Genomic DNA, 22,446 nt, shown 5'->3' on the forward strand with positions numbered 1-22,446 from the left:
ATACCCTAGAAAAACACTGTTGCGCTCCATTATTTTCTGAAGAAAACGTATGAATGATATACACAGATTTTTTAATTTTGTCAAAACACTGGAAAAACATCACTGAAATTGACAAAACATAAACACTGAAAACCAGAAACCATAACCAAACCCTTTTCTCCAAAGGTATCTAAGAACGTGCAATGCGGCCCTCTCACAGGCTAGCATTTCCTTCTCAATTTCAGGATATTTTCTTTCTGATTTGGTTACAGACTTCGAGGCATAAACTACAACCTGCTCTTGTTCACCATTTATTGTGTCTATTTGGCTCTGAGAAGTAGGAGGTTCATGGAACTCGTAAAGGCTTTGATGCACAGTGCATTCACTATGTCATGCTTGATTTGTTGGAATGATTTCTGGTATGCTTCTGGCCACTTGAAGATAACTCCTTTCTTTAGTAACTGGGTTCAGTTTGGTTTGTGCGGTTCTCCACAAATCTTGAATAGTATTCAGTTAGCCCCATTAGTTACTTGAGTTGTTCTTTGTTTTTCAAAGTCCAGTGCTTGTTCTTTCGCTTGCGCAAGACTTTGTTTTGATTTGATGTCTTCTTTGGCCATGGTATACCCTAAGTATTCCACTGGTGTCACTCCGAAGCAACACTTCACTCTGTGCAGTCTCAGCCCGGATCATGCAACACAGTCATTAGTGTGTTGTTTTGCTCTCCCTGGTCCTTACCTTAAACTAATACATCTTGTTGAAAATATGACATTGTTTGCCTTCTGGAGTAGATGATGTGCCATTCTTGAAAGACTGAAGCTGCTTAATAGAAATCAAAAGGCATTCTGTTTGATCTGTATATTCCTATGATGGTGTGATAAACACTGAAAGATCTCTTGAATCTTTGTGAATGATCTTGGTGATATCCATTGGGCAAATTTAATTTTTAAACACACTGCAGAATTGCTCAAGAGTTGCATTAGCTCTGTTATTATGGGGAATGGGTAGTTACCAGTTAGGCTATATCTGTTGAGACTCCTCAAGTTGTAACACATGCACAGCTTTCCAGCCTCTTTTTTTGTTAGGACCACTGGGCCTCTTTGAGATAATCATAAATAACCCCAATAAAGATAAAGATCTTAATGTCACTGGGAGGTGCTAAATGACGTTTAGTACCCAAAGCATTTTTGATGTAAACTATACATGGTATGGTACGGTGTGCACAAAAACAAAGTTACTTACGGGTCTGAATAAGTGCGGAGTGTCTGTAGTAATTTTAACCTACAGCAGTGAGATTGTACGCTCACTTTATAACATCCCTGTGGAAATTGACATTAACCCTGTAATACCATACGATCACGTGACTACGCGATCACATGATATGGATTTTTTTAAAAGAGCCATCCAATTGGACCGCAGTAGCCAGTTGACGTACGGGTCTGAATAAGTGCGAGTGTCTGTAGTAATTTTAATCTGCAGCAGTGAGATTGTATGCTCACTATATAACATCTTTGTCGAAATTGACATTAATGAGAGCCGATTCAATTCACCTCACTGTTAGAGTAAGGGACACTGCAATACCATACGATCACGTGACTACGCGATCACGTGACATGGATTTTTATGAGATTTAACGAGACCTGATCCGATTCACTGTTAGAGTAAGGGACCCTGCAATACTATACGATCACGTGACTACGCAATCACGTGACATGGATGTTTTTTTTTAAAAAGAACCATCCAATTGGACCGCAGTAGCTAGTCGACGTATGGACAGATCAGGGAGCACTCGCCATTGTAGGAGTCTGGTGGAAGACAGCACAGCCGCAACGAGGTGCAATGACTCTGTATTTATGGAGCGCCTAGGTAGATGATTAGGATATCATCTGCTGATAGGGTAGAACACGTATATTTTATTAAAAATGATTTGATGCCCTTGACGGTAGTAAACATATGACCTAGATTGTTATGTTGTCCGCCTACCACCTTGAGCTGTAGAGTGTCAAGTGACACGATTGGGGATGTTTTAATGGCAATTGTTACTAGAGCTAGACTAGTATTTCGATACAACATTGTCTTCAGCCGCAGTAGCGCCAAAAGTAATCCTCTGTCTCCTAGATGGTGATTCCGATTTGAGTTAGAACATTAATTTCCATTGATATTCTCCTCAATTAGAGAGTGTTGAAAGCGATTCCCTGTGTATTTCTAAGACATGCCACCTGCTGTGGTTTAAAACCGACAGATAACCCGAGGTGTAGAGAAGGAATAGGCTCTGGATAGCCTGATCACCAATCATACAACATCAGGGTAAGATACTTTGTTTACCGCCATGATATGCTACAGTATATGACTTAAAAACTATAGTAATCAAGTACCATATATATTTAACAGCTGCATAGATTACGAGATCTGGTCAAGTAGACAAGGAGAGATCGTTAGATATTATTTGTGGACTGACAGACAGATGTAAGAAAACAAATACCTCTGATCGACTTGTGAACTTACACATCTATACGCAAGGTAATCCCTTAGCCCTTGCACCCCCTCACAATAGGCTGCATACTTCCGGTCTTCTAGATATAGCAGGATGATTATGATATGTAAAGTATAGAGTAATGTTTAGTGGTCCTAACAGTGTGGAGAACATTCAGATAAATGCGCTTGGTATGGTGTTATAATTTATGCCTAGAGTGATCCTCCGAGGAGAAAATGAGTCTAAGGTATATTGGCAGGAAGGATTTTTAAGTTAATGGTTCCCTTCTGCTGTGATGAGATACATAGCTTGTTGTATTAATGATATTACAACAGAGAGTCGTCAAATAATAAAACCACCTTCTCGTATACTTGCTTTCCATAGATTCTGTGTTTTTTGCATAGCAGAAAGAAGAATGGGTTTGGAACAGTTGACCATCCCCTTAAGAAGTTGAAAAGACAAGACTAGTGTGCACATTACAAATTGGTGTGGTACTCACCCCTGATGCATTTCCTATCCAAATGTATAAAGATATAAGGAAAGAAACATGTTGGGTGTATGATGAATGTTGAATGAAAGGAGTGAATGAGTGACGGATGCACAAAGTGTGAGAAGGTGTGGAGACTTGTGTAAAACACCGTGATTAGAGATGGAGTGATACAATAGATCTTTGATGAGAATTTTTTCCATGTACAAAACATTAACTAATTAACTTGAGTACCAGACAAATTGTTCTTGATGTGTTGCACGGTTGGTGTACAAATTACAAAATGGTTGTTAGAATATTGTTGAACTATACGATATGTAAAATGTGATATATTTTTTTACTGTGTTTTATAGAATATTAAATACAGTTATATTTTTTGATACAAAAGAAAGCAGTTGTATGTTGTAATTTAATACAAATAGAGACATACTAGTGTGGCAAACACGAGTGGGTATGGGTAAGCAAGTGACGCTTTGATCAAATTATATTGTGAGTATTACTACTTGGAAGAGGGCTGTTCTAAAGTGGTCCACCTAAAGATGACCTCTACTCTCCCTGAGCCAATGTGTGCCTTTTGCTGCTTCAACTGTTCCATCTTTCTTCATGTTTTACAAAAAGACCTGCGCTCTTTTCGAGCTGTGATCGGATCAGGGAGTACTTTGTGTTTAAAGTATTGTCTCCTTCCATAAGAAGTATGCAATGTCTTAATGTGTATAGTGTCTTACATGGGCCAGCTTTCTTTTTAAAATACCCACACGGTTATCGATTGATTCTGGATGCACAGGGCATCTGTAGCATATACCCTTCCTCGTGTTTGTCATACCTTTTACCCGCAGATTGCATTTGGTGTAGCCCATGGGAGTCATTTTGCTATCTCCACATACCCCAGTCTTGGCATCTGAAGGTTTGAGTTGCGGATCATTGATTCCTAAGCAACTTTTGAGGGTTTCCATATGCAGGTTTGTGCGATCTAGTCATCATGAGTCTGCAAAAGCGTTCACTTGATGGCCGTCCACAGTATGGCTTGGGGTTGCATTTACTTTTTGAGTTTTGCACAGCCAATACTGTTGGTTCATCTGGCAATTCCACAAGCAGGCTTAATCTGTGCCTTTTCTTGAATATGCAGCTTTCGATGTGGTAGTCTTGCACCTTGAAATGTGAACATCTTGCTTCTCTCGGTGGGCATATGGGATCATTAGCTAGATGTTGTTTATCTGTAGCCCCTAATGCATTCTCTTTTCCTGGCATGGATGATCACTTGAGGACGATCATAGGTTTGTTCTTTTCATGGGCATTGCCCTCTTATCTGCAAAATCAGAGTTTAGCATAGCTTTTGTCATCATCATGCCTGCACCTGACTGCTGTTCCTCAGCTGTTCTTGCTATGGCCAGTGCCTCCCCATGTAGTGGGTTCTTTGCAGTTAGCATCTTTTCCAGGATCTTGTGATTTCTATAGTTAATAATCAGCATGTCCTTAATACTGTTGACAGTGGTAGCCCCAAAATCAAATTGAATCACTATTTTACGAAGTGTTACTGTGAAATCACCTATTGATTACGGTGTTGCTTGCTTCCTGGTGTAAAATGTCAGTCTTTGAAGAATTATATTCTGCGCAGCTCCACAAAGGCCAAACCTACATTTCAGGGGCGGGCCTTACACTTCAAAAGTTGGGAGGGGCGCTAACTTCAGAGATGGCGGGGGAGGGGCACACTTATTTGCATGGGGGCATCTAACTTCTTTACACTTTCTGAGACTATTCTAGTGCAGCTTCAATGTTACAAGCTCATTCAGCTCAATGGTGTGTTACGCCACTGGTGTGTAAACCCCAGTCAATACATACTAAATGTTAGGGTTTCTTGAGCACAGGATTATTTATTCATAACAGGAGAATAGCTTATTATTTGCGCTACTGTGTTTCATGTTTCCTTAGGGAGAGACTCTACAGTGTCTGTTCTCAATGTCAAGTTCGGCATGCATTTAGTGGATAAGTGGAGCCCGAAACTAGCACACCTGTCTCTGTGCCACTTTAATATCCAGGGCCCGGGCGTGAGAGATTGGCCCGCCAGCCCCCAAAAGACAACGTGGTCCAGTGAAGGGGATCATGGGAGTTGTAGTTCAAAACATATGTAGAGCCACGGGTTGTAGGCCACGCCGTAAGTTTTACATTCACCAGACATAGTAGTACCCATATTATTTCTTCCAATATCTATGACAATTTCTCATGATAAGGAATGTCTGGTCAAAGCTCATCCTATCTTTGCAACCATACCCGGACAATTGTAGTAATTGCTTCTGTTCCACCACAGACTGACGAATCTATACATACTTTCTGGAGAAAGCCACAATATTAGTATAATAGAGACGAATCGGAGATCCCAACTAGGTAAAATGAATCTTGGCCAACTATACAATCACTACTCAGGTGAAATACTTTTCCTATGAAAATGTTCTTTTCTGCAATAGAGACAGATAGACACCAGCAAGAATTGGATCGGATGGGCGGGATCAAGCTTTTATTTCTAATTAAAGTATATGATATTAAACGCACAAAGCACGTGTTGTTCTGTTGTTGCATATGGTAGAAAGTTTCGGAAACCTGTGGCGAAACAACGAGCTCAGTTTTCGTCAGAAATTATAGCCGTAAGCACGAACCGGGGAAAATAGGCAGTGCACATCCTCCACAGATTAGAGAACAGCCTTTAGAGAAAACGTAACTTTCCACAAGAGATTGGGTTACTATAGAAACGTGTCAATTGCTGGAGCAGAAACACACAGGTGACACAAACGGAGCTTTTCATTAGAGGGCCAGTAATTGGAGGCCTCAGCCCTAACCAACAGAGATTATCTCTTTCCGAATATTTTTTGAGGCGAGCTGTCCCTTTGCACCTCGGCACGCCCCGGAATCCCCGTGTTTACACGCAGCTCGGAAGTGCAGGCAGCCCGGCAGCGGAGACAGGTGCGTGCAGCGTGGATGGGCTTTCTCCGCGCTCCTCGCAGTGAGGATGGTCTGATGGGTGCGCCTGGGACTTCCGTCATCGGTGGTCCCTTCAGGGAAAGCGACGGCTGGTTACTCCCGGCCCCCACGGCTGCATGGGCAAGCCCAGAAGAGAGATGCTCCTGCAACCCGTAGGCCACCGGCAGTCCTTCAGTGTGCCCATCCAGATCACCCTCCATGGGAGTAGAAGACGACACATGAGGTGAGGTCATCTGGTAAAGGTCACGCTATCACTTGCGACTGTGTTGTGTTCCTTGCTGCTCTGTCACTTTAAGCCTGCTAAACGCTATCATGTTTTATTGTTCGGGGGAGGCTGCTTCTGTTTGGCATCTGGTGATGTGTACTTTGATTTCTTTTGGTCATAGCATTGCTGCCCACGAGCGCGAGCGCATTTGAAGCACACAACTTTCCATTGCAGTTCACATGTTTCTTGGGGAGATACAGTGCACATATTTAATCTGCCTCCCCCCTCACAAACTCTTCCACCTCTGGCATTGAACCTCCCTCGCCGTCCGATCCGAACTCCCTAACCCTGGGGTCTGCCATAACAGACTCCCGCAGTCTACCGCCCTACCCGCTAGCAGGTTATCTTAGTCACTGTTGCCTGGCAGAGAAGTGACTTTTGGGGCGACCACATGATCCAGTTTTACTAGGACATCAATGTAGGTGCTCCTGCGCTTTCCATTTTTAAATGACTAATAACTAGTGCTTGCATTCAGTTTGCTTAACTGAAGTTATAACAAGACTACGCATCCCCAAAATCATTTGAAGTGGTGCCATGTAAACATAGTGACCTGGTTACCCTAATTACTATGCCACTTGCATGTTGGCCTGTCGCAGCATTTTGGACTTGGCAGCAAACGGTGGGAGGCCCCGTGCCGCATAATTGCCAACTGGCATCATGTCAGCGCGGCCTCCAGTAGCCAGTCTGAGCTTTTTAACCAACAACACTTTATTTATTTTATTTTATTTTGAAGCTTATATAGCGCGCCAAGCCCAAAGGCATCTGGGCGCTTTCTTACAGAGTGCAGCGGTAACGGTGGTTACAGAGCAAGTACCGGGCAGAAACAGTGAAGATAATAGCATACAAAGTTTTCGAGTACAGGTAGGAGCAAGTTCCAGCATAATTTGCATGCTGGAACTTGCTGTTTAACTTATTGCGTTCGTGAGTGTGCATTCTTAGGGAGATTTATCATTTGTATGCTTCATCCCCTCTTCTTCTGAGACCCCCAGCACTTTTTGCTGGACTTCTGGACCTTTTTCTTTAAATCCTAAATGAGTGGAACCTTTTTCTTCTCATTCATTCTTTTGGGCTCTGTCTTTTGGAACCCTACTTTGTTTTCTATCTGTACTATGGAGGCTGTCTACTCCATAGCTCTTTAAGACATCTGTATTCTTCTAATATAGCACACAGCTCCTTATGGGCAGTGTTGCTGGGGATCCTCCAGGGTCCCCCTTTAAGATTATTTTTTAATATCCCCAAGTAACTACAGATCTTGGGGATAGAGAGATTCTTAGTATCTCTTCCAAAACTGTATAGACTGAGTGATTGGCACACATCACTTTCAGTGGAGTGCCAAAAGGATACCTAGTATCCCCCTTCTCTCTACTCCTATGGCTCTTTAGTCACATAGGCAATCACCTAGTTACAACTGGTGGGAGTGGACGTGTTCTACCAACTATTGTGTACTTCTTTGGTACTGGAGGCTATGTCCATAGCCTCGGTTGTACACAATAAGGGCACCCAACTACCAACTCGGGGGGACTTCCTTCTGTTTTTGCCATTACTAGAGTGGTTGGTCTTTCTTAGCCCTTCTTCTACTGTTCTGGGAGGGGGCGGGGCTGTGGGTGTGTGTTTTGCATTTGGCGGGAACCCTTGGGTATCCCTGCCTAGGCTCCAGAGTATCTGGGCAGACAGGAAGTAGGGGAGGAGTTTTCCACCCCTCTGTCCTTTGTCTGCCAGAGTGCCTGAATAGTTCTAGCTTGCAAAGGGGGTCTGGCTGTCCTGATTGGACAGCCAAACGCCCCTTTCTGTAAAATGCTGAGAGAGATTGCAGAGGAGTGTGTGCTGGCACTGTATAAAAGGTGAGGCTTGTGAAAAGCAAGTCGACCGCAGAAAGCTGGAGAAACCGAAGACCAGAGATGCCTATAAACCCTTTGCAACGCCATGAGCAACCACTGCTGTCCTGGCCCAGTTTTCTGTGCGATACAGGAGCTCCGAAGAGGATGGCTCCTTCCATTTTAGCTGGTGGGAGCAACCAGTCCCAAGACAAACTTTGAAACTATCCATCTCCCAAGGTACTACGAGTTTCCAGAGCTGCGGTACCCCAAAACCTGGGACTTGCTGCCCATTTTGAGTACCTTGTGGAAAGGCCAAATCTTTGCTGAACCCATAAGGACACTCCAGAAATCCGATTCCAACTCGTCCAGACTACAGGAAGTGAAGAAGATTGACTGGGCGATCCTTGTCCTTTGTTGGTGCTGCAGAAAAGGTGCCAAAACTGCAGAGTGAGCCAGCCAAGAAGTTGCTGACCGTTGTGCTACAGGTCCTCCTTGGAGACTGCTGCTAAGAGATCTCGTCCATTGTCCTGTCTTCAGTCATTTGACCAAGGAATCTGGAGTTCAGGTCCAGAGCTGCAACATTGCGGAGCATCCAGCACAAACATTTTCTTGTAACCTAAGGTACTGTGAGGGAAAAGGTATTGCTTATATGATTCCAAGAAGTCGCTCCAGAGCATTGGAGTGCATGTTAAGGTGTCCAGGGCAACCCCCTCTTACCTCCGACCCAAGCCGCTGTTTGAGTGCCTTCCTCGAGTCAGTTTTAAGGTCTCCCTTGTTAGTTGTTAATTTGCTGCTTCTACAACACTAGAGAGTGGAAGAAATCCACAGGAACTCTTCATAATTTGCTGCTTGTCAAGACTTCAAGCCCTCTCCGAACTGCCTTTAGCTAAGGTTGTGTTTTGGGACTTAAAGGTTTTACTATGCAAAGAAACCCTCTCTAGAACCTTGAACCAAGCTCATGTTACACTAAGCATTTTCCTCCCTTTAAGTGATTTTACTATGTGTTTGCAGAGTAAATGCATTACAGTATAAACCGCTGAAAACTGCATGAGTGAGCAATAACCGACAATACAATGACATTGCCTTTTCCTTTTCTGACGTTGCTACAAACATAACCACGAATAAACTCAAAAGTGAAAGTGCCCTTTGAAGTGTATTCCTAAGTGTTCTAGTATAAAAGTGATTCTGGTGTACTAAAATAAACATTTACTTTTCTAAGCGCTTCTTTGCTGTGCATGTCTACCTAGATTCAGTGTACTTAACTACAGCTGCATATTCCTCTTAAGATAATCCTGACTGCTCTGCCACTCTACCAAGGTCCTGAGGTAGTACACACTGATACTACGAGTTGGGGGTCTACAAACCACTGGGATGGCTTACTAAAGGCTTACTGCCAGAAGGACTTTAGGAATACTCCCCTAGCGCCAGTAGGGCTTCAGGAATGCTCCCCTAGCATGCATCTACAAGGCCTGTATTGTCAAGTGTTGCTACTTAGCCATCATGCCATGAAGGAGATTTAACCTTTGAAGATTTAGGTGGGGTAAGGCAATTTCAAATTAAACTGATGACCAGAGTTAGACAGACATCTGTAAAATATGGTATGGGGACACTGAATTCCCCCACATTTGACTTCTTTTCCCTTTCGGAAAGGATAGGATACAGTCCTCTTGGTGCCATTCTAAACAAATATAGTAAATTACAGCGAAGGGACTGGCCATGCTTGCACTTTCGTAGAAACGGCCACCTCCTTCGGAACATAATGTAATATGGCAAAGGGCAATTCTTGATAACTTTATATTAGTACATTAATAAATATATCGACCACCTAACTGGCTCAGGGGTGAATCATCACAAATATCTATCTTCTCTCTATATATAAGGCAGAAAATCTGTTGGTTCCTTATACAATTCCTCACCGTTCCACCAGTCTGCACCACATTTTGCATGTTACCTGTTAGGACACCCTGAATATTACTGGCTACATGGCATTTGGACACCCCAGCCCGTTCCCTGGATTTCAGCCCCTTCGCACATGAGATGGTTGCTTGAAATTGCCCAAAAATTAATGTGTTCATAGAAGGGCCGGACAAAACTCATTTTAAGCAAACCACGTTTCATGGTCCTAGGATGCACTGTTCCTTGGATAGTTGCAATGCACTGCACCATGCCAGAGTGATGCGACAGGTGGGGCGAGTGCCCAGAAGGTCCCAGTATGCGGCAGCACAACTGTCACCTCCCCTTCACATCTGCTCTGGGGTATGTCAGCCAGCCACACATGCCGTTCTCAGTGCAGTTTACTTCAGAGTGCAAAGCACATCAAGCAATAAGCGATTCAGGACCGCAACCTACAGGATCATTGATTTTCAACAATTGATTACTGCAATTGTGTCCGTCTACAGAACTCATGCGGAGTACGGGTACATTTTGCTAGTACTAGTTATTTGTTTTTAACAGAATCCCTGTAACATTGCAATTAATGTGGGTGATTTACATAATGCAAACCCAGCTAGAAAGCAACAGGGAACTGTGCAACAAAGGAGCAGGGTTGGGTTTGAGTATCGCATTTTCGGTCTATGGTCCTCATTTGTTGAAGTGTTCTTTCAAGAGCAGGGTCATTTGATCGTTGATGAATTGCAAGAAGGTGGGGGACAATGTGATGCATTGCAGGTGAATGCTTGCTTTCTAGTGCTTTCCTTCTTGCACCTTTTTGAATTCCAGTCTGGTGATATCTTGGCTAGTGGTGATGCGTTGAACTCCTGAGAGGGTGATCTTTTCAGGTAGTTATGATGACATGTTGGACATTAGAGCTTTGTAGGTGATGCAAGCTGTCTTGAAGGTGATGGAGCTTGGACGGGTAAGTAGTGTAGTAGTTCTTTGAGAGTGATGGAAATGTGGTTGAATTTCTTCAGTCCTGCAATGAGGCATACAGACAAATGTGGAAGTGGGTAGAGTAGTGGTTGGGACACCTGCTAGGAAGGTGTTGCCACCAGTTCAGGTGGCAGAGCAGCAGGGCCTGAAAGACAGATTTGAAATTTGAGGTGTTTATGAGGGGTTTCATTCGGAGTGAGAGATGTTACCTTACTGTTTGTGTCTTCTTGGGGCTGCATGCTTTGAATGAGTGGTCACAATCAATTGTGAAGCTGAGGGACTTGGCACTAGAAGCGAGGTAGTGAGAGAAGCTGTTGAGATCCATCTGCATCAGCCAGCTTTGAACTTGGGTGCCTTTAGTGAGGCTCCCAGGGAGGAAGAACTCTGTTTTGGCAGAGTTGAGTTTCAGGTAAGCAGTTGACAACTAGGCATTAATGGTGGAGAGGCAGTGTTTCAATTGGTGAATGTCATCAACGAAGTTGACTTTCAAGTATAGCCTGTGCCATCAACATCCGAGTGGATTTTGATACTAATTTGGCCAAAAATGCCCCCGGTGGCTCCATATAGAGGTTGAAGATGACGGGGGAGAGGATCACCCATGTGGGACTCCATAGGTGACTGGGAATTGTTGGGATCATCAAGGACCTATCTGGAAGAGATGTTGTCAAGATTAGAGTCAAACCTTCGAAGGACTGAGGATAGGTTGTTGACAACTGCTTTGTGGTTGAATGTGGCAGAGAGGTCCACCAGGCCCTGGAGACATTCCGTTCTCTTATCCATGATGAAGAGTGCATTTTTGATGACATGGATAATGGCAGTCTTGGTGCTGCATCTTGCTCAAAAGCCAGATGGTTATTCTTGAGGTAGGTTTTGTTGGATGATCTTTTTGTGCAGTTGGAGTGTGACAGTCTTCTTAATGATCTTGCCAATGAAGCGAAGATGGGTGATGGGTCGAGTGTGGGCTACTTTAGCAGGGCTAGGCTCTGGCCTGATTTCAATCCATAGGATAAGATGCCTTGCATACTTAAGGCAACGTGTTCCAAGGAAAAGGTATAATCTACTGAAAGAAGTATTGACTACATCCACGAGACAGTGATAAAGCACAATTAATGATGTTATAATTATTTTATAGGCCTGTGGGCCAATTCTTTTGGACTAGACGTTTAAATTGTCCATTATTTTTCTCTGATCTCTATGCACGTATCTTGATGGATATTACCACTTTACCATATCTCTATGAGGATATTATTGTGCACATTCACAGTATATTTGATGCTCTCATTGTGAGTTAACCATCAATGTTTGATGATGAAATAAGATCAGCACTTAGTCTTAAGTACTTTTTTCTTTACTGTACATATAGTAAAATATTGACTTCATACACAGATATATATTACCCAATACATCAATAAAAAACAGTCTTATCACACAAGAATATTCAACATTTCCAATACATAATCCTAATATTTGACATCATAAAACATGTTAAAATCATCACCACTCATAAAGTCACCCAGTTCCTGATTAGAAAAGCTAAAACATAATTTCTATATTTAATCAAATATTGTCTTCTAACAGACTTTACTCTCGCAAATAAATGCCTCCACGTTTCTAAAATGTTATTCCTCCATAACCTGCATGTGCGTTCATGTCCATCCAGGTTCTCATTATTTCATATGATGCAACGCAATTGAACTTAATCAGCATATACTGCCTCACAATTCCTGCATTAAAAATGTTTGGGTTGCTGGCTTCCCCTATCTATGTGCATCTCCATCAACAGCCTTTAAGGTCTTCTTTATCTGGAAGGTATACCTGTCGAATACAGTTTGGATAAGGCCAGAGTTATTCTGTAACAGCTGTCCAACATCATTTTAAAACGGCTATTACGCAAAGGCATTTCTCTATTTAAAAAATACATATATATCTTATGGATAATTGCATCAGGTTCCAGTTCTCAGTTTTCCAAGAAGCTATAGGCATTTTATGCTAATCATCATTTCTACACTAGATGTACCAAATTCTAGCAATATATATATGTTCCTAAACCGCCATCTTCAGGAATCTCAACAGCCTCTTCAGAATTTTACCTTCCAATTTTTATTTTATTTTCTGAATGTATTTAGTCCCTCATGCCTCAACAGTAGTGATCTGATTTTGGCCTGATAGACCGTCAGTATGGATGTAATAAAACAACCTCCATTGGTACCAGCAACCTCCATTGCTACCAGTAAACTTGCTGAGAGCACCCACATGCTGATTAACCTTGGTCTCTACATAATCTCAGTGTGCCAGCCACATTAAATGATCATCAATGACCAGCCAGAGATATTTGTACATAGACAATACCTCAACGGGTCCCCATCAATAGTACAACAATTCTTATGTTTCTTATTTATTATGCTGCTTAAATACCATCATTTTAGTTTTGTCAATGTTGATTTTCAGGACATTTAGAGTGGCATATGTTCTCAAGACATTCCTTTTTTGTTGTATGCCCTGCGGGGTATAATCCACAATTACAATGTCGTCAGTTTACCAAACCAGGATACACAGATCCCACTGCACTTAACCGCATAGGCACCAACTACATCAAGGGCCTGCTGAAGATCTGTTGGGTACAAATTAAAGAGGGTGGGGGCAAGAATGCATCCCCGTTTTACACCCCGGCATGTACGATACCAGTTGGATAGTGGCCCCTCGCCATCCAATCTCACTGTTACTCTCGTGTAACTTAATTGTCATCAGCAGCCCCTTGGATATGCCAAGTGCATCATATTTGTACCATAAATGATTCCTCAATATAGTGTTGAAGGCTGCACTAAAATCGATGACTGCCATGTATACCGTCTGCTGTCGCACATACTAGGAGTGTTCGACCAAAGATGTTAGTTCTTAGATTATAACCAGGAGAGAAGCCCTTTCTAAACCAAGTTTGATTGGGAGGTAATATGTTCTTGTCATTTATCTAGTCAGTGAGCTCCTTCAGCAAAACATTTGCAAATATCTTAGATGGTATGCCGAGCATTGCTAAAATACAGTAGTTGACCGGGGAGCTTGTACTGCCCTTTTTGTAAATTGCCACAATATTACTGTCCAACCATGAACTTGGGATGCAATTAGTCTTACAAATGCATGTAATTGAGTCAAAAAGTGTTCAAGCCCACTGTTCAGGATTGGATCTTACGAGGGCATTGCATTTGCTGTCGGGTCCTGCGGCTCGTGAACTATAATACTCCTTATTTCAAGACTCGTGGACAAACCTCCCCATTTAGGGTCACTGTTCATGAAATAAAGGGTATGTCCGGCAGATTTTCCTGTGTTACTGCCAATGTATGCCTCACATTCTTCATTGGAGGCCCCACCAGGAAGGGTATTGGTGCTATTGGCATCCCTTATTACTTTCAAGAGACTCACAGTATTCCCATTATTTGCACAAACTGCCAATTTAAGCCACTTATTATCAAGTTTGTGCTTAATATGTTTGCGAACTCATGAGTGATATGTGTTTTTTCAACTTGTTTATGACAAGTTTAAGATGAATGAAGCACGAACTACCCCGTCTCCCGCTTCGTTTCTTACTATACACTTTCTTTTGATTCTCATTTCTCATGTAACTTGTTCAAGAAACTATGTGGACATACATATATTTTTCTAAATCCTGGGTTGTGTAACATTTATTTATCTTTTCTCTGTTTAATTCAAACCATATTAACAAACATACATTTCGACAAAATTACTTTAGTGTTTTCTGCCAAACAGTTTTTTGGTTTCAGATATATACAATACTTGAAATAGCCATTTGTAATATTAGTCCAGCAGTGGATAACAGACTGCTGTCTGTGTGAACAGTTCTCTATTTAGAGGAATGATGGCATTTTCGTCAATGTGATGTGACAGGATTATGTATCGATGCGTTTCGGCCTATCTGGTGTAAAATAAACCACCTCCTGTAGTGGGTTCTTCAAGTGTTGGTGTAAAGGCCTACTTCAGGACAGATGATGGATGATCAAAGGCTAATATTCTTGTAGCTATGTTGGCAAAATCTCTAAAACAAGATAACAATAAAATTAAATCAGAAGGGTGGGAAAAATAACTAACATGTCAAGCCACATAGCTCAAAAGAAAAGTGTGTGTCTGCTCACCTTGTTGAGTAGACTGTTAGCGGGGACTAGCATGCATCAGCTTTCAAATGCTGGAAAAATTCTGTTGTTCTGAAAATGTGCATGATGGGTATATATTGAATATGTATTACACCTCGGGCCTCAATGCATTTGACTGGGTGATCTTATTGCAATGTATAAGGTGAGTGCCACCCCTACCTTATGTAAACCTTAGGCAAATCGTGTCCTAGGTCCTCAAACGTGGGTCACTCCCCATCAGATCCAAAACCTATGGGAAAGACCGGAGCTGTAACTAGTTAGCTGGCGTGTGGCTACACCGCCTATTCTTAATTATTTTTAGATGTGTTCCGCAGTGGTGGGGGTGTTCTTTATATCCCGTTGCGGGCATGCAGTGAGTTCACTGGCAAAAGGCTATTTTTAGTTAATGATCCACCCATATTTCTTGTGCTTAAAAATTAGGCGTGTAATCTTTTGAAAATACCCCGGGTGTGGTACCTTATGTCCCTAAGCGGGCTTAGCCCATAGATGAGTGAAACTGCCGTAATTCACCTAGGAGGTGCCCATATTCTGCTACCTCCCAAGTGACCTACGCCCCAGCTGGGGCTTGCCGGTGTGTAGGATGTATGTAAATAAATAAGCCTGGGAGGGGTGGACGTCGCCTACAGGAGCGTGATCTATCCCGTGATCTATCCCGTTGTTAATGTGAGACAGAGAGATTGTGCCGCCGGTACTCGTGTACACACCTTTCCCCCATGGCTCCCTTTCCTGTTACTCACCAGTGTCTTGGATGCATACGCTCGGTCGCGGGAGCTTTCCCTTTCACTGTTTCCGGGCTGCTTAGCAGACTTGTTAAATCGCGGGGCTTCCGGCCACTGCAATTAAAGGGGCCGTAAGATTCTGTGAACCCGCATGGACAAAGAGATGGGACTCAGTTAGGCTATTCTTAGGAAGCGTGGAGATGGATGCGGGAAGTGACGTTACGTCGCATAAAGTGTCTCTCGTTGTAGGAAAACATTTGTTGATACAGAACTAAGCCACCAAGTGGATAGTTTATATAGTGACTATTAAGATTACTTGGGTACAAAAAACCCTCATGTCACACCACGGAATTGCCAAACCACTCCTCTGTCTTATAGATCCATTTCCAACACTATCATGTCCAATGTGTTGTAAATCTTTTTCTTATTTTGTATGCAATACTTCATAGAATGGATAGTTTTCTTATTCTGTGGAAAGACTTCAAAAGTTCCATTTTTAGCAAATCACATAAACTGATACACATAACATTGTTTTAAAACTCAATTCTGTGTCGGCATTCAGTTTTCTTATTTTTACAGTATCCCTGCTCGGCTATAAGACGTTCCCCCCCATTAACAAAAAATCTTGAGCACGACCTACCTTTGTTTAAGTTTAAGATGCATACTGCCCATTCTTTGTGCACTAGTTCCAACATTATTTACAAAGGGTTTGATATCAAATCTAAGTGCCTTTTTTCCCTTTGATCTTGGTATCAAAATATGTACATGTACAGCTAGTATTACATAGGATATCCGTCTTTTTCATACTCGCTAACCATACGCATGATTCTTTCATATCTGGTTGTGAAATTAACATTATCCATTCCCAGATTCTTATTCTCATCTATATACATTTAAGTAATTTGATGCTTGCTATTTCATTGTCCTTTTATGATTTAGGCATATTGCATCTAACCCGATTTCCATCATTATTAGTTAAGTATTTGTAGCCAATCCTTCCTTCCTAATGATTGCAGCAAGATATTAGTCCAATCATAACATTGTTTGCTGTTACATGACAATATATTGGTAAGATACTGTTGAAAGCCCAGCATTGTTTCCTGTTCTTTGTATTATTTGACAAAACATTGGTTCAGGTAAACTATTTTCTGCTACCTAAACTATTATATATTAATTGAAGCAGATCTGACTAGGAATATAGAATACTCAAATCTAGCAACATTGTAAAAAAAGACATTTTTCCTAGTACACTAAAACATTGGTCCAAAATATTCAACGTGTTTTTTACTGCCGGAGGCTAGCACGGACACTCGTACCCCAGTATTATATACCGGATGCTTTGACTATTTCTCACAGTTTAGTTATCACGGTTGTAAGATTTCGAGCCTTCCTTGCAGTTCCTGGATGTAGTACTGATTTCTCTTTCTCCCAATGTTCAATGGCTACTATTGTATTCTTGGGGAATCCTTGCTCTACATCCCATTACTGTTGCATTCTTGGGAACCTTGATCCCAGGATGCAACGTGTCTGTTCCCTCGATCCTCAGAATTTTTCCAGTTTACTGTGGGTGGGGTGCTTCACATGAGATTCTGTCACTGTTGCACCCTTGGTAACCTTCGCTCCAAGTTACAGAATGCAGCACACTTTGTCCCTCTCACCTCACAAGGTTCTCTGATTACTCTGGCTGTCTTGGGAACCTTAACTCCAGGTTGCAGGATGGAGCACAGATTTCCTTTCTCTCTGACAAGGTTCACTGTTTACCATTGCACATTTGGCAGCCTTCATTCCAGATTCTCTGTTAGGCTCTCCAGAACCATCATTCTGAGTTCTAGGATGCACAATGCGTTTTCCTTCTCCCTCACAATGTTCACACTGAGCATGCTTAGGAACCTTCCCTCCAGGTTGAAGAATGCAGTACAACTTCTTTCTCGCAATGTTCACTGGCTACAATTGCACACTTGCTAAATTTGACACCTGGTTCCAGAATATGGTGCAGCTCCTCCTGCCTCTCTTGTTACTGTTCTACTCTTGGAAACCATCACTTGATGTTCCAGTATACAGCATAGTTTTTTCTTCCCCTCACAATTTTATGGTTCACCATTGTGGCCAGTATTCTCACTTGGTCACTGACTTCACTTGCTCTCTCACAAAGTGGTCAACCTAATGTCTCTTAATAGATCTCCTTTTGGGTCGTCGTTCAACAGTAGTATTCTTACAATCCAATGTACTGATAATTCATGATCATGCTTGGTGGCGTCTGTACTCCTCTCTCTTACTACTAATGCTTGTGGCTTCAGTGTTGGATAACAAGTCATGTGTCCCTCCAAGGATTCCCAGCTGCCTCACTGAATGGCCCCTTTATCAGGGTTCTCATTCCACAATCTCCCTGGTGTCTTTTTGTGTGATGCTCCTTTCTATACCACTTTCAATGTGGCAGATCCCTAATTTGAAAACCTCCCTTCTCTGTATCAATATACGATCTCGTCTGTGTTGGCAGGAACTGCTCTTTCCAGTCTTCCCGTGGCCTTTCTCTGATCACAGAGCTGTGGTTTCACACATGTTCTGCCGGACATTGGCAACAGACTCCAGATCATATTGGGGACACTTACCCACCATGTCTAGCGACACATCTACTGAGAAATGTAATCTAAGCTATATCTGCCACTGTGCAGTGCTTTGAAATGGCATTGTCCTGTGTTTCCTTTAAGATGGCATGTCTGTTATGTTTTATATTTGTACAAGTATATTGCTATTTCCCAAGGATCCACCAGTGAGCTAGCTGTCCCCAGCATATCATATGCCGATCTAGCGCTCCCCCCTCTATCTTTGTCTCCTTCTGTTCTTCCTCTCACTCTAGATGGGCAAGAGTTGCATTGTTGGGGTGTTTGTTTGCTAGAGCTACCACAGCCTTTACTGATGTTGTGTGACCAGAAGAAAAAACAAATATCTTGAGCATTGGGGGAGGTCTTTTTTTTTTTAGCAAAAGCAGCTATTAAATAAAAAATAAACGATGGACATTATTTAATTGTGCTTGCGTTTTTAAACTAGCTGTTTTTTTAAAGAAAATTGCACAATGTTCTTTTCGATCACTTTCAGTTTATATCTTAATCATAAAAAGCATCATACACTTGTCTTACTGCACAAGGCCCATTCTCAAAACCTTAAATAACCATATGCATTATTTTCTTACAAAGGTTTATCATTCCAAAATCCAATGTCAGCCTCCTATAATACGTTAATTAACAACAGAAGAGTCAGAGATAAGTAACCCTATGGAGAAGTTCCTCGGAACACTTAAGACAATCGAAACACCAGACATTCGCCAAAGGGAAATTAAAGTCACTGCAGATGACTTAAGATCACACAATGGGCATCTCAATCTTTTCATGTTTTCTTTTTTACAAATCACATCAAAATATCTTATGAACAATCAGAAAAATCTGAATCAATAATTATCAAAATGTCTGGATGAATTCAGAACTACATATAGTGCCTGATTCATGGAATTATTTGCGTGGAAAATGCAGATTTGCGCGCCTTTCTGGCCGAAAATCCCTGTTTGAAGTATCGGGATTTTCAGGCAGAAAGGCGCGCAAATCTGCGTTTTTCACGCAAATAATTCCATGAATCAGGGCGATAATAAATTCATCATGATTCTAAAAATCTATTTCAACTGAAAAACTAAGTGTACCCACTTCCGTTTAAAGCAACCCATCAAAGTTCCAGCTTGCCCAGCAACAGTAACATCTCTTAATCGACAATACTGTTGAGCGTGGTAGATTAAATCGCAGGATTTTTCATACTTTGAGTGTAACCTCATCCTGACATATTTTAAATGTATCATCTTATACTCTACATGTTTCAGTTCATTAACATATCTAATATCGAACGTTCATCGGGAGTGATTCATTAATTGCACCGAAAGTGTTAACCTAAAAGACAAAGGATTCCTCCACCATGCAGATGAAAGTGCCACAACAGACAAATATTGCTTTAAAAACATACAATTCTTCAATTATGTCTCTCAATGGAAACATGCTGTTTAAAGTGCCCATAAGTCATGGTAAACCAGGCCAATACATTTAAATATTGTTTATTCTATGAAACTGAGCATCCAATTGAAATGGACAACCAATAGGCACTTTACTTCACAGAGAGAGAACTGTTTGCCATTATGGATGTCCATAGAAAAAACTAAATTTTCACTGTACTACTTGCGAGATGTATATTCTATGGGGAAATTACTCAACTTAGCCGCAAAACTGCCGACTATAGAGGCAACTAGTGATGCACTTATTTCATTGATGTAAGTAGTGGCGAAAATGTATGGATTCATTATGGAGCATCTTTGTGGCATAACTCAGGACTGCAAATTGAGAATAAGACCTTGTGTTGGCAGAGTTGTTTGGAATAATGGGGGCGAATGATTCCTTTTGACTCTCTCAGGAGAGTCTTTGGTTTACGGAAAAGGGAGCAAACACATTATACAGAATTAGTCTCTTCTTACGCAGAGACAGGGGATGCTAAACAGTCCAATGAAAGATAGGCCGATGGTCTGCTCTGTATTTAGCTCGCCACCCCATATGGTTTCAACATTCCTAAAATTGGTGCCTATATAGGGCTCATGTACTGCCTCTTGGGAAAAGATACGACAAGCATGGATGGAAGAGCTGGGCAGAGAATCTGTAAAAGATTGGGATATTTTATTACGAGTGGGAAAAACATCAAAGATGGATTTGAAGCTGTGATTCATTCGTCAGAGGATTTTGTGTCGTTTATATTGAACCCCAGCACGGATGCTGGATTTAGGTATGACAAATGAGATCCTGCTGGGGATGTGGCCAGAGGGGAGGTGCCTTATTACACATGTTATGGGATATCCCAAGAGTGATGGACTTTTGGGGGGAGGTTCTGGACAGGCTGGACGTAATTTTGGGAATAGTGTTTCCTAGATCATTTTATACAATAATCCTGCTCTCAGATGCTGGGAGATGTAAGGTAGCCCGAGATTACGGTAGCTGGATAAATAAGGTGTTGGTGATGGCCACTAAGCAAATCTTAGGGGTCTGGAAAACAAGGAAAAAGTCAAAATGTAGAGATGGTTGTCTGTCCTGCAGACTCTGTCCACTTATGAAACGTATGCCTCAAAAACAAACGAGAGGGTGATTATTTGGAGATGTGGGCTAAATGAACTGTATAATTGAGGCTAATCTATCATAACAATTAGATGAATTGGGGTGAACATGTTTGGGAAGGTGTGAAAAGAAAAGGAAATATTTTGTGAATTGGGTTGTGTGGTTTTTATCCATATATGTTGTGTATGTCCTTGTTTTGTGTTGTTGTTTTCTCTCTTTTTATATATAGTAATACTGCAATTGGTTAGGTATAGTTGATGATTTTGTTATGACCCCATAGTGAAGAATTGAATTTATTATGTTTTTGTTTTATAGGAAGAATAATTTGTTTGGTTTTAGGTATAACCCGCAGATGTTATTTGATGTTTGGGTTGTGTTTATATTTTTAAATGACAGAGATAAAAAAAAAAATAGCGCAACTGCACATCCCAACCAGAGTTTGAATCTACCATGAGGGTACAAAAACACTGTTCGATTTCAGTGTGCATTTAGATATTGGACCCCGTTAGGAGTTTGCTGGTGTGGTTAGTTGGTGTGAAATTAGCGTGCCGGTAGTTCAGTTTACTGGTATGTTTCTGCACCTGCAAAGTTGTGGGGTGTGTGAGGAACCTCAGGGTTGAACCTGAGGGTATCCTCCTGTTCCTTTCATAATGAGCCTTGTCTGTCCCAAGCCTTGGTAGGCTATTGTCATTCCCTTCCCCATTTTCTCAGTGAGTCTCCTACTAACATCCACTAAGTAAGTACTGGGAAGAGTAGGAGGCAAACAAGAGCAATACAGAACTCCCAAACAGGTAGTGAGCCATCTAGTCTTTTTTTGGATTTACCAATCTGTCAGGAGGTTTAAAATTGACATGAACAGAGAACATGGCATCAGCTGGGGAAGCAGGTCTATGGACTGCTGGACTAGCGTAGACCCTTACTTGAAGGCAGCATGGAAGAAGAAGCACTCAAGAGCTGAGGGAAGCTGGAAATCCGTGGCAGACTGCAGAGAGGAAGCAGCCATGACCAGGTGGAGCTTCAGAGCAAGGTCTGAGATGTGAGAGATGCATCGATGGCAGACACAAAGCCACGGAGAGCCACTGCAAAGAAAAAGTGACGCGCTGCATGAGAGAGAGGGATTGTTGCAGTCAGAAGACTCGCTTCATCACCATGCCCAACAACCAGTGAATCAGCCTAGAAAAGGGGGACACTGGGCATGGCAGACAGGCTCTCAAAATTCATGAGGCCATTTGTTTTTGAAAACCGATATGATTGAAAGCCAGCACTTTTGGAATACTGAATTAAAGGGAAGATATTTAAGAGCAATTGTTAAACCAATTAGACCCTATGAGAAATGGAAAGGGGACTTTACGGGAAAAAATACATTATTTAAATCTATGAAGGAACTTGAGTTGTGAGAATGAACATTGGCAAAAGCCATATGAAAGCAGTAACAGATGAAAGGGGGCAAAGCACTGGCACCATTTTGTTAAGATGTATTTCTGAACCGTGACCTGGTGGGCAGAAGTTCAGAAGGCCAGCCTGGTTTCTTGGAACAGGGTAACCTTCTGGACGAGCCAGACCAATCAAG

At 41.9% G+C, this 22,446-nt stretch overlaps 1 protein-coding gene across 4 annotated transcripts in view; it reads left to right on the plus strand.

The window, feature by feature from the left end:
• Window positions 1-22,446, plus strand: part of KCNMB3 (potassium calcium-activated channel subfamily M regulatory beta subunit 3) — a 268,576-nt gene that overhangs the window by 52,243 nt on the left and 193,887 nt on the right. Inside the window, exon 1 of one of the 4 annotated variants that reach the window (XM_069618691.1) lies at window positions 5,667-6,132. The exons of the other annotated variants lie outside the window; for them this stretch is intronic. Coding sequence (XP_069474792.1) covers window positions 6,026-6,132 — 107 coding nt within the window. The 5' untranslated portion in view covers window positions 5,667-6,025. Of the gene's footprint in view, window positions 1-5,666; window positions 6,133-22,446 lie in introns of those variants that run through there. 4 annotated transcript variants of the gene reach the window in all.

Source organism: Ambystoma mexicanum, chromosome 10 (genome assembly GCF_040938575.1).
Source record: "Ambystoma mexicanum isolate Mex_15411 chromosome 10, UKY_AmexF1_1, whole genome shotgun sequence".
Lineage (NCBI taxonomy): Eukaryota > Metazoa > Chordata > Amphibia > Caudata > Ambystomatidae > Ambystoma > Ambystoma mexicanum.